At 42.5% G+C, this 27,974-nt stretch overlaps 1 protein-coding gene across 3 annotated transcripts in view; it reads right to left on the reverse strand.

Moving 5' to 3' along the window:
* klhl20 (kelch-like family member 20) overlaps window positions 1-27,974 on the reverse strand; it is a 92,351-nt gene that overhangs the window by 46,299 nt on the left and 18,078 nt on the right. For all 3 annotated transcript variants that reach the window (XM_068037906.1, XM_068037907.1, XM_068037905.1), the window contains 2 exons: window positions 2,484-2,642; window positions 893-987 (listed from right to left, as the gene is read on the reverse strand). In XM_068037906.1, coding sequence (XP_067894007.1) covers window positions 893-987; window positions 2,484-2,642 — 254 coding nt within the window. The remainder of the gene's footprint in view (window positions 1-892; window positions 988-2,483; window positions 2,643-27,974) is intronic.

Here is a 27,974-nt window from a genome sequence, read left to right on the forward strand (position 1 = left end):
GTCGCAGAGGGAACGATCTCTTCGGAATGCGTTCAGGGGAAGGGAGGGGAAGATGCGTTTGGTAGCGGCATCATGCTGGAGGTGGCGAAAATGGCAGAGGATGATCCTTGGAATATGGAGGCTGATGGGGTGGAAAGTGAGGACAAAGGGAACCCTGTCCCGGTTCTAGGAGGGAGGGGAAGGGATAGGGTAGAGGTGCGGGAAATGGGCCGGACACGGTTGAGGGCCCTGTCAACCACAGTAGGGGAGGGGGCGGGGGGGTATCCTCGGTTGAGGAAAAAGGAAGACATATCAGAAGTGCTGTCATGGAAGGTTGCATCATCAGAGCAGATGCATCGGAGACGGAGAAACTGGGAGAATGGAATGGAGGCAGGGTGTGAAGAAGTTTAGTTGAGGTAGCTGTGGGAGTCGGTGGGCTTATAATGGATATTAGTAGACAGCCTATCCCCAGAGATGGAGACAGAGAAGTTGAGGAAGGGAAGTGTTGGAGATGGACCATGTGAAGGTGAGAGAAGGGTGGAAATTGGAAGCAAAGTTGATAAAGTTTTCTAGTTCGGGGCAGGAGCAGGAAACGGCACCAATACAGTCATCAATGTACTGGAAAAAGAGTTGGGGGAGGGGGCCTGAGTAGAACTGGAACAAGGAATGTTCAACATATCCCACAAAAAGACAGGCATAACTAAGACCAATGCGGGTCTGTGAGCAAATCTTCATTCATCAGCTTGGAAATGCAAAACAAAAATTGAGAACAAATTGCATATGTTAAACATAAGGCTAACAGAATGTGTGTCCAAAGCTACTCAAACGGTAACACAGCTGTACAGTACTTGTGGAAACATGCTCCAGTATTAATGGTAACAAGCAGGTGAGCATAGAAGAGAAGCAGCCATACCTGCACTCTTCATCACTCTTGATGAGGGGATCAGATCCAACTGTACCCACTAGAAACTTGGGACTGAGCAGTGGCAGGCGAACATGCTGCAATACCTAAAGTGAGGAAAACAACCAAGATTATTTGGATCAGTTGCTCGCAATACCAACATACTGGTGACAGCTTACTTGATCATGAACTGATTTACACTCTGGCACTATGCGTTGAACTCCCAACATGCAGAGTTACAGAAAGCGGGGACCTGGGTTCATGTTTGCAAACCCCAATCCTGCTGAATTCCCAATCTCAATAATGTTACTGTGGGGATGTGCCAAGCAGGGACCATGTTATTCATTCCTCACCACACCCAGCTCCATCACACAGCTCCTAGCAATTGGTTCCACAGCAGTGTTGGGTGAAGCTTGGAAACAGGTCACCCATCTGCTCAACTCAGACAAGAAGTTTAACTGAGGAAGAGAGAGAAGAAAATCGCTAGGAAGTATTGCTAATCTCAGTTTTTTTTTTAAAAAGTGGAAAAAAAGAACTTACATTTGATGAGATAACAGAGGGTTGATGAGGGTGATGTACATGGACTTCCAAAAGGGAATTTGAAAAAGTGCCACATAACAGGTTTGTCCGCAAAATTAAAGCCCATTGAATAAAAGGAATAGTGGCAGCATGGGCATGAAGTTGATTGAGTAACTAGAAACAGAGAGTAGTGGTGAATGATTGGTTTTTGGACTGCAGCAAAGTGTATAGTGGGGGTCCCCAGGGATCGGTATTAGGACCATTGATTTTCTTGATCTATATTAATGACCTGGACATGCAGGACAGAATTTCAAAATTTGCTCATAACATAAAAATTGGTATTACTGTGAACTGTGAGGAGGATAAAGATAGATTTCAAGAGAACATCGACAGGCTGGTGGAAAGGGTTGACATGTGTGAGATGAAGTTTAATGTGAGAAATGAGAAGCGATATATTTTGGTAGGAGTGAGGAGAGGCAATATAAAATAAAGGATACAATTCTAAAGCGGGTGCATCAAATGAATGAATAGCTTTGCATGTACATCAAATTGATCAGAGAATAGTGTGTGATTTAGAGATACATGAAGAGATTAGTTACATCACAACTCAAGGTAACTGCACCAACTGCTGTGGAATTATCCTGCACTTAACAATTCAGTTGCATTTATGGCAAAGGAGGTTTTATTCATCAAACCATTTCACAATAAAGTGCTTTGGGACATCCTGAGGTCATGACAGGTGCTATATAAATGCAAATCTTTCTTTTTTGCCTGAAACTGCAATGGAGTCATTAAGTTTTATTTTCCTTAAATACTGAACCATTTGTTTCCTTAAAATAACCCAGCTCAAAGTCATGCTCACATTCTAACCACTAGTAACTTCAACACATGTCTGGCCCAAGATAGAGGATTAGCAGCAGTATCCTAATTAAAGCTCAGATAAACAGGTTGCATAGCATGGCTCTGCACTTGACTGGAAAGTACAAAGCACAAAGTAGCTATTTTATTTTACTGAATTAGTGCTTTTGAAACCCAACAGAAACAAGACCAAAGGGTTCAGATTTTCACCTGGACAATACCTTACCTGGGGCAGCTGCGGACGTCGCTCCTGAATGCTGTATTTGACCCAGGCCATGACTGCATTAAAAACCTGTTCCTCACTCCTCACATTCAATTCATCACTGGAAATTATATCAATTAGCTGATTGGCTGGTAACAACATGAACTCCTCACTCTCCATCACCTGAAAACAAGAAGAGGAAAACGAATTGTCGGTTTTAGTAAACAGCTGCGGCATGTGCAGAACACTTTCAGAAGGCAAGCTTCTTTCAATGCCAGTGTTCTTTCTATAAAATAAAATCTTTTGTTTCTAAAGCTACTGGCTATCCGATACCCATCTGGGAGTAACGTTTACAGCACATACCAAACCATCCATCCCCCCCATACTGGTCGAAGCTTAGCAGTTGTGCTTTTAAATGGAATACAGCCTCTCTCAGTGGAAACACTTCAGTCTTTTCATATCCAGTCGCAGCAAATGGATAGACCCTCTGTGGACCACAAGACTGGAGTGCATGCTACAAATCAAAATACAACTTTAGCTCGAATTTCAAGAACTTTGATTTCACGTAGGGGAAAGGGGGCCTTTCTGAAAATGGAGAACTCTCTTTGTTCAAACTCCCGCCAAGTTGAGAATGCAAGTTACACACCTAAAAAAAGTGTTCCCTACACATCAAAGAGCTTCACATCAAAAGAGGACACTGAATATTTCAGTTAATCTCTTTTGACTACAAAGTCTACATCTTTGTTGGAAAAAAAAGCTTGAGTAGCATTATCCTGAATTTCTGCCAGCACTGCTTTCTTCTACATTTCCCCCTCACCCACCTTTTCCCTTCAACCCCACCTCGCTCCCACCCCTGCAAAATTTCTCAAGGCACTCCAGATCCTTCTTCTCCTTCACTTACCTTTGACCCCACCCCTTCTGATCTCACCCCTTGCCGTGTATTCACTATACCCTCTGACTTCCTCCTCTCTGATGCTGAACATTCTGTACTCAGCAAAGGACTCAGTTTTATCCCCTAACGCTCCCACCTCAATGAATTTTGCACTCGGCATGACATTGAGCTCTTCTTCCATCGCCTCCGGGCTGACTTCTTTGACCAGGAGTCCTCCTCCCGACCAGCAGATCCATTCATCTGCCTCCAGCATTCTCCCGCCACCTGGACCCCTCCCTCTGGCCTCTTACCCACTCTTAATCTTTTCATTGAAAACTTCTGGCGAAACGTCAGCCGTCTCAATTTCTCTGCCCCCCTCACTCACTCTAACCTGTCCTCCTCTGAACTTGCTGCACTCCATTCTCTCAGGTCTAACTCCAACACTTGTCATCAAACCTGCAGACAAGGGTGGTGCTGTTGTTGTCTGGCACACCGACCTTTACCTTGCAGAGGCTCAGTGCCAACTCTCAGACACTTCTTGCTACTTCTCCCGGACCATGACCCCACCACCAAACATCAAGCTTCTGTCCACAGGACTGTCACTGATCTCATCTCCTCTGGAGATCTTCCTTCTACAGCTTCCAACTTATCTACCTTAATGCTTTGCAAGACACCCAACACCTCCTCCTTTTTGATAATGAGATGACTGAGACTATCTACACTCCCTTCCCTTGGCTCATCATCCACCAAGTCCTTCTCCATGGTGAATACTGATGCAAAGTACTCATTTAGCACCTCACCCATTTCCTCTGGCTCCACGCATAGATTTCCATCTCTGTCCTTGAGTGGGCCAACCCTTTCCCTGGTTACCCTTTTGCTCTTTATAGATGTATAAAAAGCCTTGGGATTTTCCTTAATCCTGTTTGCCAATGACTTTTCATGACCCCTTTTAGCCCTCCTAACTCCTTGCTTAAGTTCCTTCCTACTATCTTTATATTCCTCAAGGGATTCGTCTGTTCCTAGCCTTCCAGCCCTTACAAATGCTTCCTTTTTCTTTTTGGCTAGGCTCACAATATCCCGTGTTATCCAAGCTTCCCGAAACTTGCCAAACTTGTCTTTCTTTCTCACAGGAACATGCTTGTCCTGGATTCTAATCAGCTGACATTTGAAAGACTCCCACATGTCAGATGTTGATTTACCCTCAAACAGCCGCCCCCAATCTAAATTCTTCAGTTCCTGCCTAATATTGTTATAATTAGCCCTCCCCCAATTTAGCACCTTCACCCAAGGACTACTCTTATCCTTATCCGCAAGTACCTTAAAACTTATGGAATTATGGTCACTGCTCCCGAAATGCTCCCCCACTGAAACTTCGACCACCTGGCCGGGCTCATTCCCCAATACCAGGTCCAGAATGGCCCCATCCCTAGTTGGACTATCTACACATTGTTTCAAGAAGCCCTCCTGGATGCTCCGCACAAATTCTGCCCCATCCAAGCCCCTAGAACTAAGTGAGTCCCAGTCAATATTGGGGAAGTTAAAATCACCCACCACTACAACCCTGTTACCTTTACATCTTTCCAAAATCTGTCTACATATCTGCTCCTCTACCTCCTTCAAATAAAACGTGTTGCTATGGGTACCCACATGGGTCCTAGTTATGCCAGTCTTTTTGGGAGATATGTTGAACATTCTTTGTTCCAACCCTACTCAGGCCCCCTCCCCTAACTCTTTTTCCGGTACATTGATGACTGTATTGGTGCAGTTTCCTGCTCCTGTCCCGAACTGGAAAACTTTATCAACTTTGCTTCCAATTTCCACCCTTCTCTCACTTTTACATAGTCCCTCTCTGACACTTCCCTTCCTCGACTTCTCTGTCTCCATCTCTGGGGATAAGCTGTCTAATAATATCTATTATAAGCCCACCGACTCCCATAGCAACATCAACTACACTTCTTCACACCCTGCCTCCTGTAAGGACTCCATTCCATTCTCCCAGTTTCTCCGTCTCCGATGCATCTGCTTGGATGATGCAACCTTCCATGACAGTGCTTCTGATATGTCTTCCTTTTTCCTCAACCAAGGATTCCCCTCCACTGTGGTTGACAGTGCCCTCGACAATGTCCGTCCCATTCCCCACACCTCTATCCTCACCAATTCCCCTCCCTCCCAGAACCGCGACAGGGTTCCCCTTGTCCTCACTTTCCACCCCAGCAGCCTCTACATCTAAAAGGATCATCCTCTGCCATTTCCGCCACCTCCAGCATGATGGCACTACGAAATGCATCTTCCCCTCTCCTCCTGTCAGCATTCCAAGGGGATTGTTCCCCTCCATAACACCCTGGTCCACTCCTCCATGACCAACACCTCATACCCTTCCCATGCAATCGCAGGAGGTGTAATACCTGCCCTTTTACCTCCTCACCATCCAAGGCCCTAAACACTCCTCAGGTGTAGCAGTGATTTACTTGTACTTCTTTCAATTTAGTATACTGTATTCGCTGCTCATAATGTGGTCTCCGCTTCACTGGGGAGACCAAACGCTGATCAGGTGACCACTTTGCGTAACACCTCCGCTCAGTCCGAAAGGATGACTCAGAGCTTCTGGTAGCTTGCCATTTCAACACCACCCTGCTGTCATGCCCACATATCTGTTCTGGGCTCGCTGCAGTGTTCCAGTGAACATTAATGCAAGCTCGAGGAACAGCATCTCATTTACCGATTAGGCACGCTACAGCCTGCCGGACTGAACATTGAGTTCAATAATTTCAGAGCATGACAGGCCCCCTTTTGTATTTTTAAGTTCTTTTTTCTTTTTTTATTATTTATTTATTTTATTTTAGTTTGTTTCATCATTCATTTTTTTTTAAACCATGTGCCTACTCACTTTTTTTTTCCACGTCTGTGCTTTGGGCCAGGGCTGTTCATTTTTCTGTCTATTAACAACCTCTCTGCACTAACGCTTTGTCTTTCACCACACTATTAACATAACGTTTGCCTTTGCTCCATGACTTACTCGTCAGTTATTCTCTGTGACCCTCTGTCATATCAACAACTTGCCCACCCCCCCCCCCACTTTACTTGCTTAAAATCTTTTACATTTCTAATATTTGTCAGTTCTGAAGAAGGATCACTGACCTGAAACGCGAACTCTGCTTCTCTCTCCACAGATGCTGCCAGACCTGCTGAGTATTTCCAGCATTTCCTGTTTTTATTTCAGATTTCCAGCATCTGCAGTATTTTGCTTTTATATTACTCCAGATAAATAGCCTAAATAGCTGTTCTTCATGTACAACTCCAGGCAGCAAGTGGTAGCAAGCTTTTTAACTGTGAGAAGAATCACAACTGAGCCTGCTCCTGTCCAACAAGAGCTACTGGATAATCATCAGGAAATGAGATCCCATGATTATGTTTTGTTTCCCCTCATTTGGCCCAGGGGCACTAAGGCTAAGTGCAGCAAACTTGCTGCCACATGGCTGAAATAGCTAACTCAGCACAGAATAAGGAGTGAATTTGGGACCATTCTGGTTTGTATGGTTCTGTAGTGCAGTAGTGCCCTCATCAGTCCAACAGTCCAGTATGTAAAATTTATTTGCCTTACATTCTTCTAATAAATTGTGGGCAGGTTTTTTCTGCGTGCTCCGAATAACAAAATCATAAACATTTACAAAGAATGGGGTTTTGATTTTGTTATACGTACCACACAGAACAAACCTATGTGCTCTCCCTTCCTCTACAGATTTATTTACCCTCAGGGCTCGTTCAGTCAGCTCTCACATAACCACTGGGAGATGCACAAGCAAAATTTAGACTGACGCACCAGTTTTATTTTCCCTCCTTCCCTGTCGAGAGGCAGTTGATTTGCTTCCCCCCACCTTCCCAACAGCGTAGACAAGATTGGGAACTCAACACGAGGTGGCTGTCCTATCACTCTACAACACAGCAAGTCATAAAACCAGCATGTTACATACAGGTTTACTCAAATCAACAGTATTGTCCAGATAGTCTTCAACTATACTTAACAGTAATGCTTTCAATAACAAATAAGCTATATGTTCTTGTAAACTAACATGTGAATAATTTTCTACCATGACTATATCATTGTACATCTGACAAAAAAAAAGGCTAAAATTCACTGCAAAGCGGCAGCTGTTTACCACAATTGAACTTGATATCCACAAGTTCACAGCAGGAATTATTATACAGTTGACCCGATTGCTATACAACAACTCTTACTAAAAAAAAAATTCCGCTTATGGATATCAACGGAGGACAGGATCACGCTTAATTGTGATGCACCCTCAAGTCAAACAGCCTGTCGACACTCACTGTATAGGATCACACAAGTAGCTGTGGATCACCATGCACGTGAGAATTCAGACAGAGAAGAGATACGAGAAGTGACAAAAAATGAAATGGAAGATAGAGTTTTTACAAACTAGTTTTTGAAGGTGGAAATGAAAGGAGGTGGAGGATTTGAGCAAGAGTTCCAGAGGGTAGGGCTACGACGGTTTAAGATCCTGTCATTAAATGATTCAGCAGAGATGAGTGTTAGAGGAAAGATACAAATCAACAAATTTGAATAGAAATAAATGCACTTGCTTCAAGTTCATTCAAGCAAAATTTTGTTACGACCAAGGCGATGGAGTGCACTGTTAATTCAGTCCCACTTCTTCATGGGTAACAGCATATCAATAAATTTTCCCACCTACCGAAGAACAGCCAATTACATACGCTATTTGTCCCCCAGAATAAAGCACATCAACCAGGTTTCTTGAATCAACATCAACTATTTATTTTAAAAACAAGTCTTAACCAATAATGAGATAACTCTATATACGAAAAGCTCCTTATTCCCTCGCCCTCATGCATACACACATACATTAAAAAAAACAGTTAACCGGAGAAAAAGGATTTTGGTTCACAGCTGTTTCACAGGAATTAAAGAAATGATAAAATAACTTAGTTTGTCACGTTCCGGTAGGAAGTTCTGCGGTTTGGTGAGGTGTCCCAGAGTCGGATGTTAATCAAAGTCTCTCCAGGTGAGGTTGCTGAACAGTCTGTGATGGGTGTGCATTCAAGGCAATTCAACTGCAGCTGGCTTCACATAGGTCTTTCGTCAGGATATCTTCAGACATCAGGATTTCTTAAAACACAGGAGGCAACAGGAGCCACACCTTAGTGCAGGGATTCTTCAGAGACAGGCGGCAAAAGGAATCTGCCACCTTTGGAATACAAGGTTTCTTATCGAGAGATGCAGGATTCCTTTACAGAGAGTGGTAACAGTTTTTCTGGGTCTTCCTCTCTGATCTCCAGGCAGGTTAAAAAACAAATTTCAAATGCCTGCTCTTTGTCCAACTTACTGGCTTTTTAAAGGGTCCAGAGTGAAAGCAAAACCTTCCAAAACAGGTCACATATCCAGACATAGTCTCCCTGGTCTTTCAAAGAATTGCTCTGAGGAGGTCAAAACTCTTGCTGGTTTCCGTGAAATTGCCTGCTTTCCTGTCCTTGGATATAAAGTCAGCTTCCTTTCAAAACATCCAAAAATTTCAGCAAGAACCTGGTTTAAAGTGTGTCTACTTCAACGCCAGGAGCATCCGGAATAAGGTGGGTGAGCTTGCAGCATGGGTTGGTACCTGGGATCTCGATGTAGTGGCCATTTCGGAGACATGGGTAGAGCAGGGGCAGGAATGGATGTTGCAGGTTCCGGGATTTAGATGTTTCAGTAAGAACAGAGAAGATGGTAAAAGAGGGGGGGGGTGTGGCATTGTTAATCAAGGAGAGTATTACAGCGACAGAAAGGACGTTTGAGGACTCGTCTACTGAGGTAGTATGGGCCGAGGTTAGAAACAGGAGGTGAGCTCACCCTGTTGGGAGTCTTTTATAGACCTCCAAATAGTTCCAGAGATGTAGAGGAAAGGATAGCGAAGATGATTCTCGACAGGGGTGAGAGTAACAGGGTAGTTGTTATGGGGGACTTTAACTTTCCAAATATCGACTGGAAATACTATAGTTCGAGTACTTTAGATGGGTCAGTTTTTGTCCAGTGTGTGCAGGAGGGTTTTCTGGCACAGTATGTAGACAGGCCAACCAGGGGCGATGCCACATTGGATTTGGTACTGGGTAATGAACCCGGTCAGGTGTTAGATTTAGATGTAGGTGAGCACTTTGGTGATAGTGATCACAATTCAGTTAGGTTTACCTTAGCGATGGGCAGGGACAGGTATATACCGCAGGGCAAAAATTATAGCTGGGGGAAAGGAAATTATAATGCGATTAGGCAAGATTTAGGATGCGTAGGATGGGGAAGGAAACTGCAGGGGATGGGAACAATCGAAATGTGGAGCTTATTCAAGGAGCAGCTACTGCGTGTCCTTGATAAGTATGTACCTGTGAGGCAGGGAGGAAGTTGTCGAGCGAGGGAGCCGTGGTTTACTAAAGAAGTTGAAGCGCTTGTCAAGAGGAAGAAGGCGGCTTATGTTAGGATGAGACGTGAAGGCTCAGTTAGGGCGCTTGAGAGTTACAAGCTAGCCAGGAAGGATCTAAAGGGAGAGCTAAGAAGAGCAAGGAGAGGACACGAGAAGTCATTGGCGGATAGGATCAGGGAAAACCCCAAGGCTTTCTATAGGTATATCAGGAATAAAAGAATGACTAGAGTTAGATTAGGGCCAATCAAGGATAGTAGTGGGAAGTTGTGTGTGGAATCAGAGGAGATAGGGGAAGTGTTAAATGAATATTTTGCGTCAGTATTTACAGTAGAGAAAGAAAATGTTGTCGAGGAGAATACTGAGATTCAGGCTACTAGGGATTGAGGTTCACAAGGAGGAGGTGTTATCAATTTTGGAAAGTGTGAAAATAGATAAGTCCCCTGGGCCAGATGGGATTTATCCTAGGATTCTCTGGGAAGCTAGGGAGGAGATTGCAGAGCCTTTGTCCTTGATCTTTATGTCTTCATTGTCGACAGGAATAGTGCCGGAAGACTGGAGGATAGCAAATGTTGTCCCCTTGTTCAAGAAGGGGAGTAGAGACAGCCCTGGTAATTATAGACCTGTGAGCCTTACTTCGGTTGTGGGTAAAATGTTGGAAAAGGTTATAAGAGACAGGATTTATAATCATCTTGAAAAGAATAAGTTCATTAGCGATAGTCAGCACGGTTTTGTGACAGGTAGGTCGTGCCTCACAAACCTTATTGAGTTTTTCGAGAAGGTGACCAAACAGGTAGATGAGGGTAAAGCAGTGGATGTGGTGTATATGGATTTCAGTAAGGCGTTTGATAAGGTTCCCCACGGTAGACTATTGCAGAAAATACGGAAGTATGGGGTTGAAGGTGATTTAGAGCTTTAGATCAGAAATTGGCTCGCTGAAAGAAGACAGAGGGTGGTGGTTGATATCAAATGTTCATCCTGGAGTTTAGTTACTAGTGGTATACCGCAAGGATCTGTTTTGGGGCCACTGCTGTTTGTCATTTTTATAAATGACCTGGAAGAGGGTGTAGAAGGGTGGGTTAGTAAATTTGCGGATGACACGAAGGTCGATGGAGTTGTGGAAAGTGCCGAAGGATGTTGTAGGGTACAGAGGGACATAGATAGGCTGCAGAGCTGGGCTGAGAGATGGCAAATGGAGTTTAATGCGGAAAAGTGCGAGGTGATTCACTTTGGAAGGAGTAACAGGAATGCAGAGTACTGGGCTAATGGGAAGATTCTTGGTAGTGTAGATGAACAGAGAGATCTTGGTGTCCAGGTGCATAAATCCCTGAAGGTTGCTACCCAGGTTAATAGGGCTGTTAAGAAGGCATATGGTGCGTTAGCTTTTATTAGTAGGGGGATCGAGTTTCGGAGCCACGAGGTCATGCTGCAGCTGTACAAAACTCTGGTGAGACCGCACCTGGAGTATTGCGTGCAGTTCTGGTCACCGCATTATAGGAAGGATGTGGAAGCTATGGAAAGGGTGCAGAGGAGATTTACTAGGATGTTGCCTGGTATGGAGAGAAGGTCTTACGAGGAAAGGCTGAGGGACTTGAGGTTGTTTTCGTTGGAGAGAAGGAGGAGGAGAGGTGACTTAATAGAGACATATAAGATAATCAGAGGGTTAGATAGGGTGGATAGTGAGAGTCTTTTTCCTCGGATGGTGATGGCAAACACGAGGGGACATAGCTTTAAGTTGAGGGGTGATAGATATAGGACAGATGTCAGAGGTAGTTTCTTTACTCAGAGAGTAGTAGGGGCGTGGAACGCCCTGCTTGCAACAGTAGTAGACTCGCCAACTTTAAGGGCATTTAAGTGGTCATTGGATAGACATATGGATGAAAATGGAATAGCGTAGGTCAGATGGTTTCACAGGTCGGCGCAACATCGAGGGCCGAAGGGCCTGTACTGCGCTGTAATGTTCCAATTCTAATTCTATTGGCGGATGTCAATGTCCACTGAAAAATCCTTTTTTCAGTTTTAAAACACACAGCATTCAAAAGTTTTTAATACAAAAATAAAAACCTTGCAACATCACTATCCTCAGCGAAACGAAACACCACTTTTGAATGCGTTCCATTACAATGTAAAAACAGAAGTTGAAAACATTTCAAACATATTTTCGCACTCATGCCCCCATTCACCCTACTTGTGGTTAACACAATTTTGTTTTGTACTATCTTTACTCCTGTAACTCAACAAAGTTAAATTCGTGACAAAGCATCTGCGATAACATGGTTATTTCCCAAAATGTGTACAATCTTTAAGTGATATGCTGCAACAGTAAACTCCATCGTAATATTCTGACATTTTGGGTTTTAAATTTTTTCCACAAATGTTAATGGATTATGGTCAGTATATATGTATATCAGCGTTTCTCTGTAGTCGTGGCGGACATATACTTCAAAATGTTTAAGAGCCAACGAAGGCCTAACATTTCTTTTTCCACGATGGAATCCTTTTTCTGGTAGCGATTCAGTTTCTTTGAAAAGTATCCCACTGGTTTTTCTATGCCTGATTCATCATCTTGTAAAAGGACTGCACCAACCCCCAGGTCACTAGCATCAATCACCACCTTGAAGGGCTTAGTAAAATTTGGAACAGGCTACACTGGTTCATTGGACAAAATTGCCTTTAGCTTTTCAAAAGATGCCTGGCATTCCTCTGACCACACTAGCTTGGTTTTCTTTTTCTGTAGCAAATCTGTTAGTGAAGCAGCTACAGTACTGAAATTTGGTACAAACTTTCTGTAGAAACCACACATCCCCAAAAACCTCATGATTTCACACCTTGTACTTTTGCCGTTTTTGGCAAGACTTGCCCCACTATATGCCCGAAGTAGGTTGCTCGTTTTTGTAAATTTGCTTTTTTCCAGATTTACCACTAAATCAGCTGCTTGTAATTTTTTTTTTTAAACAGAGTTTCTAGCTGTTTCAACTGTTCCTTCCAAGTGTTACTACATATTAGCACATCATCAAGATACACTACGCAGTTGGGAACACTGGCTACCACTGGATTCATTAGTCTCTGAAAAAGGTTGCTGGGGCATTTTTTCGCCCGAAGAGCATCACTCGGCACTGGTAAAGACCGTCTGGTATGATAAAAGCTGATATTTATTTATCTCGGGGTGAGTATCCCTTTAACACATCTATCTTTGCAAGAAATATGGCCTTCCCACTCTGTCAATACAGTCTTCTAAGTGAAGATTTGTTCTGCGTTCTTCGTTACTGCATTAACTTTTCTGTCGTCTATGCAAAGTCGGTTTGACCCATCAGATTTAGGCACTAATACTATTGGCGAACTCCAGCTGCTTTGACTAGGTTCAAGTAAGTTGTTTTCCAGCATTTATTGGATTTCTGCTTTTACTTGGGCCTGTTTGTTTGGACTTGAGCAATAAGGATGCTGTTTTGTAGGAATGGATTCCCCTACATCCACATCATGTGTGGCTAAGGTTGTACATCTTGGCTTATCCCTACAGACTCTTAAATGCGGTGAGTAGTCTTGTTAGGTCTTCTCGTTGTTCTGCATCCAAGTACGAAAGCATGTTGTCCAATTTTCCTAGCCATTCTGTATTAGCTAACCGGACAGTAGAAGGTTCAATTTGAGAATTGTCTAGGCCTCCTTCTGCCTCATCCTCACTATCCCTTTCATTCTTTACTGTCCCCATTACCTGACATATCTGCACTTGCTTATCTTCCTTCCTGCGATAATATTGCTTTAACATATTAATATGACATAGTCGATTCTTTTTCTGATGATCTAGGGCGTCAATCAGATAATTTACCATACCAATTATTTTGAGCACTTTATACGGGCCACTGAACCGTGCTTTTAATGGGTCCCCCCGTAAAGGTAATAATACTTTAGCCCCTGGTTGAAAATTTCAGATCTTTGCGTTCTTGTTTGCCCATTTTTTCATAGTGGCTTGGGATGCTTTAAGGTATACCTGAGCCACGTTGCAAACTTTCATAAGCCTTTCCCAGAACACAATACATAGTCTAGTATAGAAGGTTCATCCCTCTGTTCTAAGAGCCTGTCTTTGATTAGTTTTAGAGGACCTCTTGTCTCATGTCCGTAAAAAATTCGAAAGGACTAAAACCTGTAGACTCATTCGGTGAATCTCTGGTGGCAAATAAAAGGAAGTCTAACCCTTTACCCCAGTCATGAGGATATTCATGAAAGTATCCCTAATCGTTATTTTGAGAGTTTGATGGTACCTTTCTAACGTTCCCTGTGTCTGTGGGTGATATGAAGATTTTAACTGTCTGATACCCAAATTACCCACGACCTCTTGAAATATCTTAGACATAAAATTGGAACCTTGATCCGATTGAACTTCAATTGGTAATCGATATCTTGCAAAGAATTGGGTTAACTTCTCTACTACTACCTTCGCAGTAATTGTCCTCAAGGGAATGGGCTCTGGGAATAGAGTAGCCACATCCATGATGGCGAGTATACATTGGTGTCCCGCTTTTGTTTTCGGTAAAGGTCCTATGCAGTCTACCAACACCCTACTAAATTGTTCCTCAATAACTGGTATGGGAATTAGAGGTGTCGGTTTTATGACAGGTTGCGGTTTTCCCACCATCTGGCATGTTTTACAAATCTGCACCACGTTCTTTACAAGACCTGGCCAGTAATAATGTTGACTTATACCTGATTTGGACTTCCAGATCTCCATATGTCCTGCTATAGGAATGTCATGTGCTAACCTTAATAATTCTTGGCGGTATTTAGGTGGTGCCACTACCTGTTGAACAATCGTCCTGTCATCATCCCAGGTCTATGAGGCAGTCTCCATTTTCTCATCAGAACCCCGTCTCCAACTTAATAGCCTTCTGGAACTCCTTTTGCCTCAGCTTCTGTCAGAGCTGACTGTGCTATTTTGTGTAACTCTGGATCAGCTTCTTGTGCTGTTATTAAAGAAGATTTGTTAAACATCTCATTTGGATTATCTAAATCCCCAAGGATAGTTTCAGATATTTGGCTCTCTCTCTCTCTGGTGCCAATTTTACCTCCGACATGGAACTTGCATAGCCATTGCTCGGGTTTACTACACACAAAGGAAATATTCCTGGAACTTATTTCTGTAATTGTTCTGTTTCTTTAACTTCGCTTGGTTTCTCTGTGACTATGGCAGAAATTGATACTTTTGCTCCGACTAAATCATTCCCTAGGAATAGGTCAATTCCATCTACCAGCAAACTGTGGACAACTCCAACAGTTACCATCCCAGACATTAGGTCACACTCTAAGTGCACTCGATACAAAGGTACAGGTATTTTACTCCCTGCCAATACCATTAACTAAAACTCGAGCATTCAGTGTGCTCTTTGGTGGAAATGTTATACCTTTCCCCAGAAAGAGGGGGTTTGGGTTGCTCCTGTATCCTTAACTATAACTATAGGTTTGCCTGCATCACTTGAGGGAAATAGAGTCACTTTTCCTTCGGTCACGATTTCCCCATCGCTTTCAGGTATCTTATTCTCAACCATTATACACACTTTAGTTTTTGTATCTGGTTTTACAGCTGTCATCAAAGCTACAGCTTGATCTGCTGTACTCTCAGTCAGTGCCCCTTTCTCTGCATTAGCTTCGTGTACCCCAACAGTCCCATGGGTTTACCTTGCAACTGCCAACATTCTGAACGAAGATGTCTCACCTTGTGACAATGATAACGCTTTGGCTTGCAGACCTCACTTCTATCCTGAGCACCCTCCTTTCTGGTCTGTGGGGGGGATCCTGGGGTGTTCCCAGCTGTTCCTTCTTGCCCCCAGCTACTTGCCTTCCCTTCACTCTCCCACCTTCTCGGGTTTGTGGGAGTGATGGACAAAGCGTTTTGGCTTATTCACAAACTCAAAATCATCAGCGATTTCCGTTGCTTGTCTGGCTTTTGAAACTTTTTGGTTCTCTACATGAGTGCTCACTATTGCAGAGATTGAATTTTTAAACTCTTCCAAGAGAATCAGTTCTCTAAGGTTCTCATACGTGGCTTCTATCTTTACTGCCCGTTTCCAACAATCAAAATTAATTTGCTTTACCCTCTCGAATTCTACACAAGTCTGCCCAGCCAATCTCCGTAGGTTCCGAAACCTCTGTCTGCAACCTTCAGGGACTAACTCATACGCAGTGAGAAGAGCTTTTTTTGCCAGCTCAATCTGCAGAAGACTCTTCAGAAAGCACGACATAAACTTCATGAGCTCTGCCCATCAACCTGCTTTGCATAAGCAGCGTGCAGCTTTCCTTTGGCCATTTCATTTGTTTGGCTATTTTTTCAAAAGAAATCTAAAAGTGCTTCTACATCCCTTTCCTCAAACCTAATGAGATCTTGTAAAATTTTAAAACAGTATTTCGCTGGGTCCTGGGCTGGATTCTGATTCTTCCTGACCAGAATTTTCCCGAGAGTCAAGACCACCCCTTTGTCTGCGTTCCATCTTTCTTAATTGAATACCCTTTCTTCTCTTTCACTTTCTCTCTGAAATACCCTCTCTTTCGCCAATTCAAGTTTTCTCAATTCTTCTTCAGCCTCAAGTTTTTTCATTTGTAACTGAATTTTAACTAATTCCACTGCATCACTCTCTGACTTACTATCTTCCAATTTCTACCCTTCTCTCAATCTCTGGGGATAGGCTGTCTACTAATATTCATTAAAAGCCATCGACTCCCATAGCAATCTTGACTACACTTCTTCACACCCTGCCTCCTGTAAGGACTCCATTCCCTTCTCTCAGTTTCTCCGTCTCCGACACATCTGCTCTGATGTTGCAACCTTCCATAACAGCCATTCTGATATGTCTTCCTTTTTCCTCAACCGTGGATTCCCCCCCACTGTGGTTGACAGGGGCCTCGACCACGTCCGGTCCACTTCCCGCACTTCTGCCCTCACCCTTCCCCTCCCTCCCAGAACCGCGACAGGGTTCCCCTTGTCCTCACTTTCCACCCCAGCAGCCTCCACATTCAAAGGATCACCCTCTGCCTTCTTCAGCATGATGTCACTAATAAACGCATCTTCCCCTCCCCTCCTGTCAACATTCCAAAGGGATTGTTCCCTCCGCAACACCCTGGTCCAGTCCTCCATTACCCCCGACACCTCATCCCCTTCCCACAGCACCGACCCATGCAATCGCAGGAGGTATAATACCTTCCTTTTTACCTCCTCTCTCCTCACTATCCCAGGCCCCAAACAGTCCTTTCAGATGAAGCAGTGATTTACCTGTACTTCTTTCAATTTGCTATACTGTATTCGTTGCTCACAATGTGGTCTCCTCTACATTGGGGAGACCAAACGCAAATTGGGTGACCACTTTGCAGAACACCTCCGCTCAGTCTGAAAACATGACCCCGAGCTTCCTGTCACTTGCCATTTCAACAGGCACCCCCCTGCTCTCATGCCCACGTCTCTGTCCTGGGCTTGCTGCAGTGTTCCAATGAACATCAATGCAAGCTCAAGGAACAGCACTTCATGAGGCACTCTACAGCCTACTGAACTGAACACGGAGTTCAATAATTTCAGAGCATGAATGGCCCTTTTTTATTTTATTTTAGTTTGTTTCATATTTTTTTTTTTAAACCATGTGCCTGCCCACTGTTTTTTCATGTTTGTGCTTTTGGCTTGGGCTGTTCATTTAACACCCTCTCTGTGCTAATGCTTTGTCTTTCACCACACCATTAGCCCACTCTTTGCTTTTCCCCCATGACCTCATCAGTTAATCTCTCTGACCCTCTGTCCTATCAACGCCTTCCCTTTTGTTCTCTTTTCCCCCGCCCCGCTTTATTTTCTTAAAACCTATTACATTTCTAACCTTTGCCAGTTCCGATGAAAGGTCACTGATGAAACGTTAATTCTGCTTTGCTCTCCATAGATGCTGCCAGACCTGCTGAGTATTTCCAGCACTTTTTGTTTTTATCATCTTCTTTCGAATTCAAATGTTAGGCTATTACTTCAATTATCTCTGCTTTGTCAGCACCTGATTTCAATTCTAAATCCAATTGTGCTGCCAAATCTTTTAGTTTAACCTTGGTTAAGGTTTTCAAGTTACAGAGGGACACATTCTCCTTTCCCAGAAAAGCTGCAGCAACGGCTGAAGCTAGTCTGTTGGTGTAGACTTTACCCAATCACACATAAAGCCTGTTTTTTTTGTTTCCTCTTTAGATTTACTATTACTCCTCTTACAATTAGCATTATCGGCACTGGATTTGATCCGACAAGCGCCCTCAATTAATATGTTACGACCGAGGCGGGAGGAGTGCACTGTTAATTCAGTCCCACTTTTTCATGGGTAACAGCATATCAATAAATTTTCCCACCTACCAAAGAACAGCCAATTACATACGCTATTTGTCCCCCAGAATAAAGCACACCAACCAGGTTTCTTGAATCAACAACATTAACTATTTATTATAAAAACAAGTCTTATCCAATAATGAGATAACTCTATATACGAAAAGCTCCTTATTTCCTTTGCCCTCATGCATACACACATACATTTTAAAAAACGGTTAACCGGGGAAAAGGATTTTGGTGTACAGCTGTTTCATAGGAATTGAAGGAACAACAAAATAACTTAGTTTGTCACGTTCTGGGAGAAAGTTCTTTGGTTTGGTGAGGTGTCCCAGAGTTGAACAGTCAGATGTCAATCAAAGTTTCTCCAGGTGAGGGTGCTGAACAGTCGGTGATGGGTCTGTGTTCAAGGCAATTCATCTGCAGCAGGCTTCACATAGGTCTTTCGTCAGGGTACAGCAACAGGTCTTCGGTTTTACAGCAGCTGTATAGCAGTAGAAGATTTCTTCAGATTTCAGGATTTCTTAAAACACAGGAGGCAACAGGAACACCACCTTAATGCAGGGATTCTTCAGAGACAGGAGGTAATAGGAATTTGCCACCTTCGGAATACAAGGTTTCTTCTCAAGAGATGCAGGATTCCTTTACAGAGAGTGGTAACACTTTTTCTGGGTCTTCCTCTCTGATCTCCAGGCAGGTTAAAAAACAAATTTCAAATGCCTGCTCTTTGTCAAACTCACTGGCTTTTAAAAGGGTCCAAAGTGAAAGCAAAATCTTCCTAAACGGGTCACATGTCCAGACATAAGCTCCCTTGTCATGCAAAGAGTTGCTCTGAGGAGGTCAAACCCCTTGCTGGTTTACTTGAAATTGCCCGCTTTCCTGTCCTTGTATACAAAGTCCCCTTCCTTTCAAACATCCAAAAATTTCAGCTATTTTCAGGTGTAAATGTCCACTGAAAAATCCTTTTTCAGTTTTTTTAAAAACAGACAGCATTCTAAGTTTTTAACACAAAAATAAAAACCTTCAATTTTATCCTTTCAAGCAGAAAGGATTAAAAAACTGTTCTCTTTGCAGGAACTGCCAGCTGAATGTCAGTGAATCCTGAAGTCTCCTACAAAAATAATTGTGGGAGAAATGAAGCTTCAAAAGAATAGTCTTGTGCTAGGTTTGATACATACGTACTGATATAAATCCCAAGTAACTGAATATTCCTTTTCCTCCTTTATGGGTTTCTTCAATAATTGTATTTACAGGGCTCCCCTGTGCAGATGTGTTTGATGAGCAGGTGCACTTGTAGTAACTAGTGTGAAGAGAAATCCCTTCATTATATCCCCGCTCTGCATGGTTGAGAAGAGGATTTGTGTATTTACATTTTAATCAGAAATGATAAACATAAAAAAATCAGAAGATTGAATTATCTTCAAAATGTATCGAAATAATCTTGCAACCTGCCATGTCACGTTTCATATTTCAACAGCCCAATTTAAATAATTGGTTATGTAAGCCAATCTGCTGTTAACCATTTTGATTTACTCAAATTTACTGCTTGTTGATAGTAACCACTAAGCTGGAACCAGAAACATTCAAATAAATCAGGATATTGTTTACATAGTTCTTCTGTTATGGAGACTGATATATTGCTTTTCAACCCACAATATATATTTCTAACATTTAAATTTATAACATATGACATAAAAATAACCTCATGTTACAAAAATATAATACACCACAAAGACCCTTAAATTTGTCCAATTTGTTCGAATTTCCTGCACAAACTTTTCCTACACAGACTGCTCTCTCCAACAACCAGAAGTGGAGTTCTGTTCCATCCCTGAAACTAGTCGTCTTCACCTCTGCCTCTATTGCCAGTGTTTCCTGGGCTCCGCACGTCAGTAAACTTCAATTCCCCCTTTGATCCCTCTGCGGATGTGTGGGCTATAAGTTCTATTGCTACCACTTGTGTATGCTTGACCTGGATCCCCAGTTCCCAATTAATGCAAAAAAGATTTTGACATACTTCTGGTATCCTGCACAAAAAGTAGCCAGAAGAAATAAAGTCAGCAGAGATCAAAGGAGGTGCATGGAAATGTGGAAAGATTCCAAGGACAGCAAGAGCAGTCAAATGGCAGAGTAATGGATTGGAAATTGCTGGGAAGGGAGGGGAAATAAAAACAGGCAACAAGAACTGAAGTGGAACAGAAAGGAAGGGCTATAGAAGCTGGGAAAAGTGAAGAAGTTACAAGGGGAAGGGAGAAAGAATCTTCAGGAGAAAAAATAAGGAAAACCAGGGCAACTTTTTATTAAATTTTAAGAAGTGGTGAAAGGGGGAAAAGGTGGGTGAGATGTGAAAGACCATTATGTGCATCACACAAAAGCTAGGTGAATACCAGCAAGTGGGCACAGAAGCCTAATTTGCAGGGGAGTCAAGGCAAATCAGAGTTTAAATTCAAATTTGCTGCCCTCTGGGAGCTGAGTCATAGATTTTTTTCAGGTTTTGTGACATCTCATATGCATAACATCATTTCACGCAATTGCTTTCAAAGGGTGCTAATCAGTGAACAGAGGATGAAGCAAAGCACCAGTCTGGAGTGTCAGGTGCACGCTCAGCTTAAGGGCTGGAAGTCAAGCTGCGGTTAATCTGGAACCACAACAATACACACAGCCTGTCTCTCAAAAGAACTAACTGTGATCCAAGCATCTTTTTTTCACCCGTTTGCCAGAAAAGAGACACCAGCTTCGAGGTTCAGTTCCATGCTCTAGATATAACCTGAGACCATGGACTTCACAAATGCAGAACAAGTTTCAGTGATAAGTACTAAACCTTTCTTTTTATCCATAAGCGCCACCATGGGAGATCAATGATACAGTACAATGTGCATCATTTAGTACTGTGCCCCCGTTACAGGTTATACTCAGTTCACCATCACCTTCTCAAGGGCAATTAGGGATGGCAATAAATGCTGACCTAGCCAGCGACGCCCACATCCCATGACAAATAAAAAAAAACTCCAACTCATGAACAATGATATAGAAGAGTTTCACTAACTGGTATTTAAAAAACTCTGCAATTATAACTTGTAAATGGATTATGTGCCTCCAACCCACTGTTAGTGAGAATTGGGACACAGCAAGAGATTGCCATCAATCCAACAATGAGGATAGTAGCAAACTTCAGGTATACAAACAGTCTGATAAAATGGGTAGACACATGACTGGCCAGAAAAGTAAAGGCCCATAGGATCCAAGGGAAAATGGCAAGTTGGATCCAAAATTGGCTCAGTGGCAGGGAGCAAAGGGTAATGGTCAACAGGTGTCTTTATGACTGGAAGGCTGTTTCCAATGGGATTCTACAAGGTTCAGTACTAGGTTTTTTGCTTTTCATGGTATATATCAATGATTTGGACTTAAATGTAGGGGACATGATTAAGAAATTTACAGATTATACAAAAATTGGCCATGTGGTTGATAGTGAGGAAGAATGCTTTAGGCTGCAGGAAGATGGACTGGTCAGTGGGCAGGAAAGTGGCAAATCCAGAGAAGAGTGAGGTAATGCATTTGGGGGGAGGACAAACAAGGCAAGGAAATACACAATATATGATAAGTTATTGAGAAGTGTAGAGGAACAGAGGGACCTTGAATTGCATGTCCCTGAAAGTAGAACAGGTAGATTAGATGGTTAAGAAAGCAAATGGGATACTTTCCTTTATTATATAAGAGCAGGGAAGTTATGCTAGGACTATTTGAAACACCAGTAAGGCCACAGCTACAGTACTGCATACAGTTCTCGGCAAATTATAGGATGGATGTGATCGCACTAGAGAGAGTACAGAGGAAATTTACAAGGATGTTGCCAGGAATGGAGAATTTTAGCTATGAGGGAAGATTAGATAGGCTGAGATTGTTTTCTTTGGAATGAGGAAGCTGAGGAGAGAAACAATTGAGGTATATAAAAATATGAGGGGCCTAGATAAAGTGGTTAAGAAGGACCAATTTCCCTCAGCAGAGAGGTCAATAACCAGGGATATAGTTTTAAAGTAATTGGCAGAAGGATTAGAGGGGAGTTGAAGAAATTTCTTTTCATCGAGAGGGTGATAGGGGTCTGGAACCCACTGCCTGAAAGGGTGGTAGAGGCAGAAATGCTCATCACATTTAAAAAAATACTTCGATATGCACTTGAAGTGCTGAAACCTACAACGCTACAGACCAAGAGCTGGAAAGTGGGATTAGGCTGGAAAGCTCTTTATTGGCTGGCATAAACACACTGGGCCAAATGGCCTCCTTCTTTAGAATTAGAATTAGAACATTACAGCGCAGTACAGGCCCTTCGGCCCTCGATGTTGCGCCGACCTGTGAAACCATCTGACCTACACTATTTCATTGTCATCCATATGTCTATCCAATGACCACTTAAATGCCCTTAAAGTTGGCGAGTCTACTACTGTTGCAAGCAGGGCGTTCCACGCCCCTACTACTCTCTGAGTAAAGAAACTACCTCTGACATCTGTCCTATATCTATCACCCCTCAACTTAAAGCTATGTCCCCTCGTGTTTGCCATCACCATCCGAGGAAAAAGACTCTCACTATCCACCCTATCTAACCCTCTGATTATCTTATATGTCTCTATTAAGTCACCTCTCCTCCTCCTTCTCTCCAACGAAAACAACCTCAAGTCCCTCAGCCTTTCCTCGTAAGACCTTCTCTCCATACCAGGCAACATCCTAGTAAATCTCCTCTGCACCCTTTCCATAGCTTCCACATCCTTCCTATAATGCGGTGACCAGAACTGCACGCAATACTCCAGGCGCGGTCTCACCAGAGTTTTGTACAGCTGCAGCATGACCTCGTGGCTCCGAAACTCGATCCCCCTACTAATAAAAGCTAACACACCATATGCCTTCTTAACAGCCCTATTACCCGGAGTAGCAACCTTCAGGGATTTATGCACCTGGACACCAAGATCTCTCTGCTCATCTACACTACCAAGAATCTTCCCATTAGCCCAGTACTCTGCATTCCTGTTACTCCTTCCAAAGTGAATCACCTCGCACTTTTCCGCATTAAACTCCATTTGCCATCTCTCAGCCCAGCTCTGCAGCCTATCTATGTCCCTCTGTACCCTACAACATCCTTCGGCACTATCCACAACTCCACCGACCTTAGTGTCATCCGCAAATTTACTAACCCACCCTTCTACACCCTCTTCCAGGTCATTTATAAAAATGACAAACAGCAGTGGCCCCAAAACAGATCCTTGCGGTACACCACTAGTAACTAAACTCCAGGATGAACATTTGCCATCAACCACCACCCTCTGTCTTCTTTCAGCTAGCCAATTTCTGATCCAAAGCTCTAAATCACCTTCAACCCCATACTTCCGTAATTTCTGCAATAGCCTACCATGGGGAACCTTATCAAACGCCTTACTGAAATCCATTTACACCACATCCACTGCTTTACCCTCATCTACCTGTTTGGTCACCTTCTCGAAAAACTCAATAAGGTTTGTGAGGCACGACCTACCCTTCACAAAACCGTGCTGACTATCTCTAATGAACTTATTCTTTTCAAGATGATTATAAATCCTGTCTCTTATAACCTTTTCCAACATTTTACCCACAACCGAAGTAAGGCTCACAGGTCTATAATTACCAGGGCTGTCTCTACTCCCCTTCTTGAACAAGGGGACAACATTTGCTATCCTCCAGTCTTCCGGCACTATTCCTGTCGACAATGACGACATAAAGATCAAGGACAAAGGCTCTGCAATCTCCTCCCTAGCTTCCCAGAGAATCCTAGGATAAATCCCATCTGGCCCAGGGGACTTATCTATTTTCACACTTTCCAAAATTGATAACACCTCCTCCTTGTGAACCTCAATCCCATCTAGCCTAGTAGTCTGAATCTCAGTATTCTGTGCCATAAATATCTATGTTTCAATGACAGAAGAAATTTAATCCAGAGAAGCGTGAAGTGATAAATTTTGGAAGGAAGAAGAAGTAAAGGCAGTATAAACTAACTGGCACAATTTTACAGGGGCTACAGGAACAGAGACCTAGGGTTTGCATATGTGAATCTTTGAAGGTGGCAGGACAAGTTGATAAGGTTGTTAATAAAGCACATGGGATTGGTGGTTTTATAAATAGAGATATAGAGTACGAAAGCAAGGAAGTTATGCTAAACCTTTATAAATCACTGGTTAAGCCTCAACTGGAGCAGTGTGTCCAATTCTGGGCACTACACTTTAGGAAGGACGTCAATGTCTCAGGGAAAGTGCAGAGGAGATTTAGTAGAATGGTACAAGGGGTAAGGGATTTCAGTTATGTGAAGAGACTAGAGGGGCTTGGATCGCTCTCCTAAGAGGAGAGAAGGTTGAGGGGAGATTTAATAGAGGTGTACAAAATTATGAAGTGTTTCGATAAAGTGAGAAATTGTTTCCAGTAGCAGTGGGGTCAGTAACCAGAGGAGGCAGATTTAAGATAATTAGCAAAATAATTTTTTTTTTTTTACACAAACAAAGCGAGTTGGCATGATCTGGAATGCACTGCAAGAAGAGTGGTGCGAGCAGATTCAAAAGGAACTTTCAAAAGGGACCTGGATATATATCTGAAAAGGAAATATTTGCAGAGCCACAGGCAAAGAGCAGGGGAATGGGATTAATTGGATAGCTCTACCAAAGAGCCCACACAGACACAATGGGCTAAATGGCCTCCTTCTGTCATGTGATTCTATGAACTAAATTTATTTTTGCCAAGGCAACTCCAACCACTCCTAGACCTCCTACTAGGACTGTTTTCTTTTAACAATAGAATCATCTGAATAAAACCAGATATCTGGTGCAACACTGAAACCTGATGAAAAAGATTAGTCTGAGATATCAACTGGCATCTATATTGGTATCGAGCTAGACAATCCATACTCTCGGATCAGTTAGCCAGTCTCAGCCAAGACAACACTAAGGGCATTACAGTCAGTCACAACATTCCTGAGGCAGAGGGAAGAGTTCATCACCAACCTGCAAATGTCACTGAAGTGCCCAAGTGCAAATGCCAAGCAAGGATAAGGTTTCCTTTGCCCCTCATTGCTGAATAAATCAGCACTCACTGTTTAAGCTCAAACACAAAGAATGGTGGCTTTTTTGTGGTACTGGAGGGCCCTGATCAACACCAACTTGCTGACCTTGCAAGAAATCTATTGCTGCTTTCTGAAGCACAGCATCGACCTGATCCAAACAATTCCTGACCTTTTGTGCTTTGAATGGAAAGTAAACTCCAAAATCTTAATACTACTTCCGAAGGTTTATCCGTTCTTCTAAGATTTCACCACCTCAGTGCTGGAGGCCTTCCAAAAGACATCTCAAGAAACAGGCTAAACACTGGAAGAATTTACAAGAGTTTAAAAACAAAGATCCAGCCACTGCCATCAGTGATTGGAAAGCAACCAACTTTATATAGAAAAGTGCCTCAGGAATTGGAGTGTCTCAACACCGAGAACCAAACTGAAATGTCAAAACAAACAAAATAAAGAATTTTAACAGCAATTGTTTCAAAGGATTTGTAAAGCCTAACAATTATTCTAAGAAACCACAGAAACAAGAAGTTTCAAGGCTTTCTTTCTATTGCAGAACAGAAATACTGCTGCCAAGAAAAAGAGCTGGAGCTCAAATGCAGAAAAGAGACCTCATGTGCATCGACCAATCACAGAAATAGCAAGGTAAAATGCCTCTGTCACAATTATTCCCCTATTTGGTGACTAGCCTCCTGGATTGTTCATTAAGAATTGCGGAAGAATAGGAAGCTCAGGCCAGTAGATGTATTTATCCAGCTTTATTTTTAATTAAAAATAAAGTGTTGAACAACAAATGCACGGCTTTCAACAAAGCAAATGTTGACACTTACAAATCACACCACCAGCACTATGGATTATTCAGACTTAGTTCAACCTGCCACTGAAGGAATCCTCCTAAGGATCCTGTGAAATGTGAGTACTACATATCTACATGGGTAGCAACATTTTAACCTTAATGAGAATATATAGCACATCTCAAAATACCTAAACACTGGATTCAAGCCAAATCTAAGCTGAAATATGACCTTTCCAAAAAAGTGTCATCTATAAGCAAAAATCCAGTTCTCCAAGTAAAGCCCAATTATATTTAGCTGCAACTCAAGGTTGAAATCGGACCAGTCTACCATCACCTGCAAACTAACAAGATAGATGTAAGATTTCAACTGTAACCTCTTCACCAGACTTCAAACATTAAAATCTATTATATACTGTAATGACCAGTTGTGAGGCTTCAAATGCAGAAAGGCATGCTGGTGACCTTTTCAAATCCCCTTGACAATCCCGTTACCACAGAGAGCAGTACTCAGTGCTAAATTTGGGATCTGGGTGCTCTTTCTATACCTTCGGTATGACTATTTTTGATGCCGCAGTGATTTGCCACGGAGCCATACAGACCACATCCAAAAAGGTCCCATGTTCGGTCAGTGCAGGTTTGTCTCAACTATGACAACAGTGAGGGGAAAAAAAAATCACTAAGCTTGATCCCATATACCTATTCCCTAACTGCTCTAGGACAAAAGGTTTCTCCACTCAGTACTTTCCAGCAGCTTTGGCTGGATAAAGAAAAACATGGATATTCTGAGACTTTCCGTTTGGGCTCACACATGAAGAATGACCATTTCAGCAAAGCACAAGAGGCCTGCTGCCACCATAAAGCCATATCTCAGGAGGAGGAAAAAATTAAAAACCAAATGTGAATGTCATGTAGAAAGATAAGGGGACAGTAATTTTTTTTTCAAAACTAAAACTAATAAGTATTTCATTTATCAGCTCTGAAGCCTAGAATACAATTGAGGTATCTGTGTCTGATTGTTCTGAAGTGCATGCTCATAAGGTTTGAACACCTTCCCCAAATCAAATCACTGGCACAGAACAAGGAGTTATTCAGATTCATTTGGGATCCTGCGATTTCTAATGAGCCTTTTATTTCTCTGCTTTGTTTCATGTAACCGGCATTCGGTGGGTTACAATGATTTCTACTATGTGCTCCCTTTAACCCGACCCATCTCCTACTCTCAGATTTCACAGTGACATTTTTCTAGTCGAGAGGGTCAGACAACCCGCACCACAGATTATGCTAAAGACATTCTTTCTCAGCCACTCAAAGGTACCTAGGTAGCCCAGAGTAACTCAATCTTCAATTTCCCTTCCCTATTGAGTAAACCACATGACTGTCACTCAACACTGCCTTACAATGACAATTGAAAAAAAAAAGATAGCATGCCCAAGCCTGGAAACTCAACGGGAAATCATGGACACAAATCTATACCTTCACAGTCACATCATGCCAACATGTTAAAAAGCAAACAACACAATGGCAGATTAGAGCACCAACATGCAGCATCACAAAGATGAGAGTCATGGACTTGATCCTTCCATTTTTCTGAGTTCCCAGTCACGCTGCTGTGGAGAGGTGACTCCCCATTGTGGGAAGAACAAAATTGAAAGTCAAAGTACATTCAGAAGGAACCTGAGAGTACCATACACAGAGGACTTGGAGTAAATTGCCTGCCCTTTCTACAACACAACACTAAGAAATGGAGAACATATATGAATTACCCTACCTTGGAAAGCAATTTACAGGAGAGGCAAATGTAGAATCTTGACCAGGATCAAGTCTTCACTACCAATTAAGATTGTCAAATAGATCAATAAGCCAGTTGTAAAATTCATGTTACTTCTGTAATGGTTAAGTGATTTCCAAGGAATAAAATAATTCTTTTCTCCCACCTTCCCTTTCTAATTTTTTTTTTTAAATCAGCAAAAAAAACTGGATAACTATAAATATATTAACAAAATGAAATAAATAACATCTACATTTTGTTGTAAC

This window comes from Heterodontus francisci, chromosome 8 (genome assembly GCF_036365525.1).
Source record: "Heterodontus francisci isolate sHetFra1 chromosome 8, sHetFra1.hap1, whole genome shotgun sequence".
Classification (NCBI taxonomy): Eukaryota; Metazoa; Chordata; class Chondrichthyes; order Heterodontiformes; family Heterodontidae; genus Heterodontus; species Heterodontus francisci.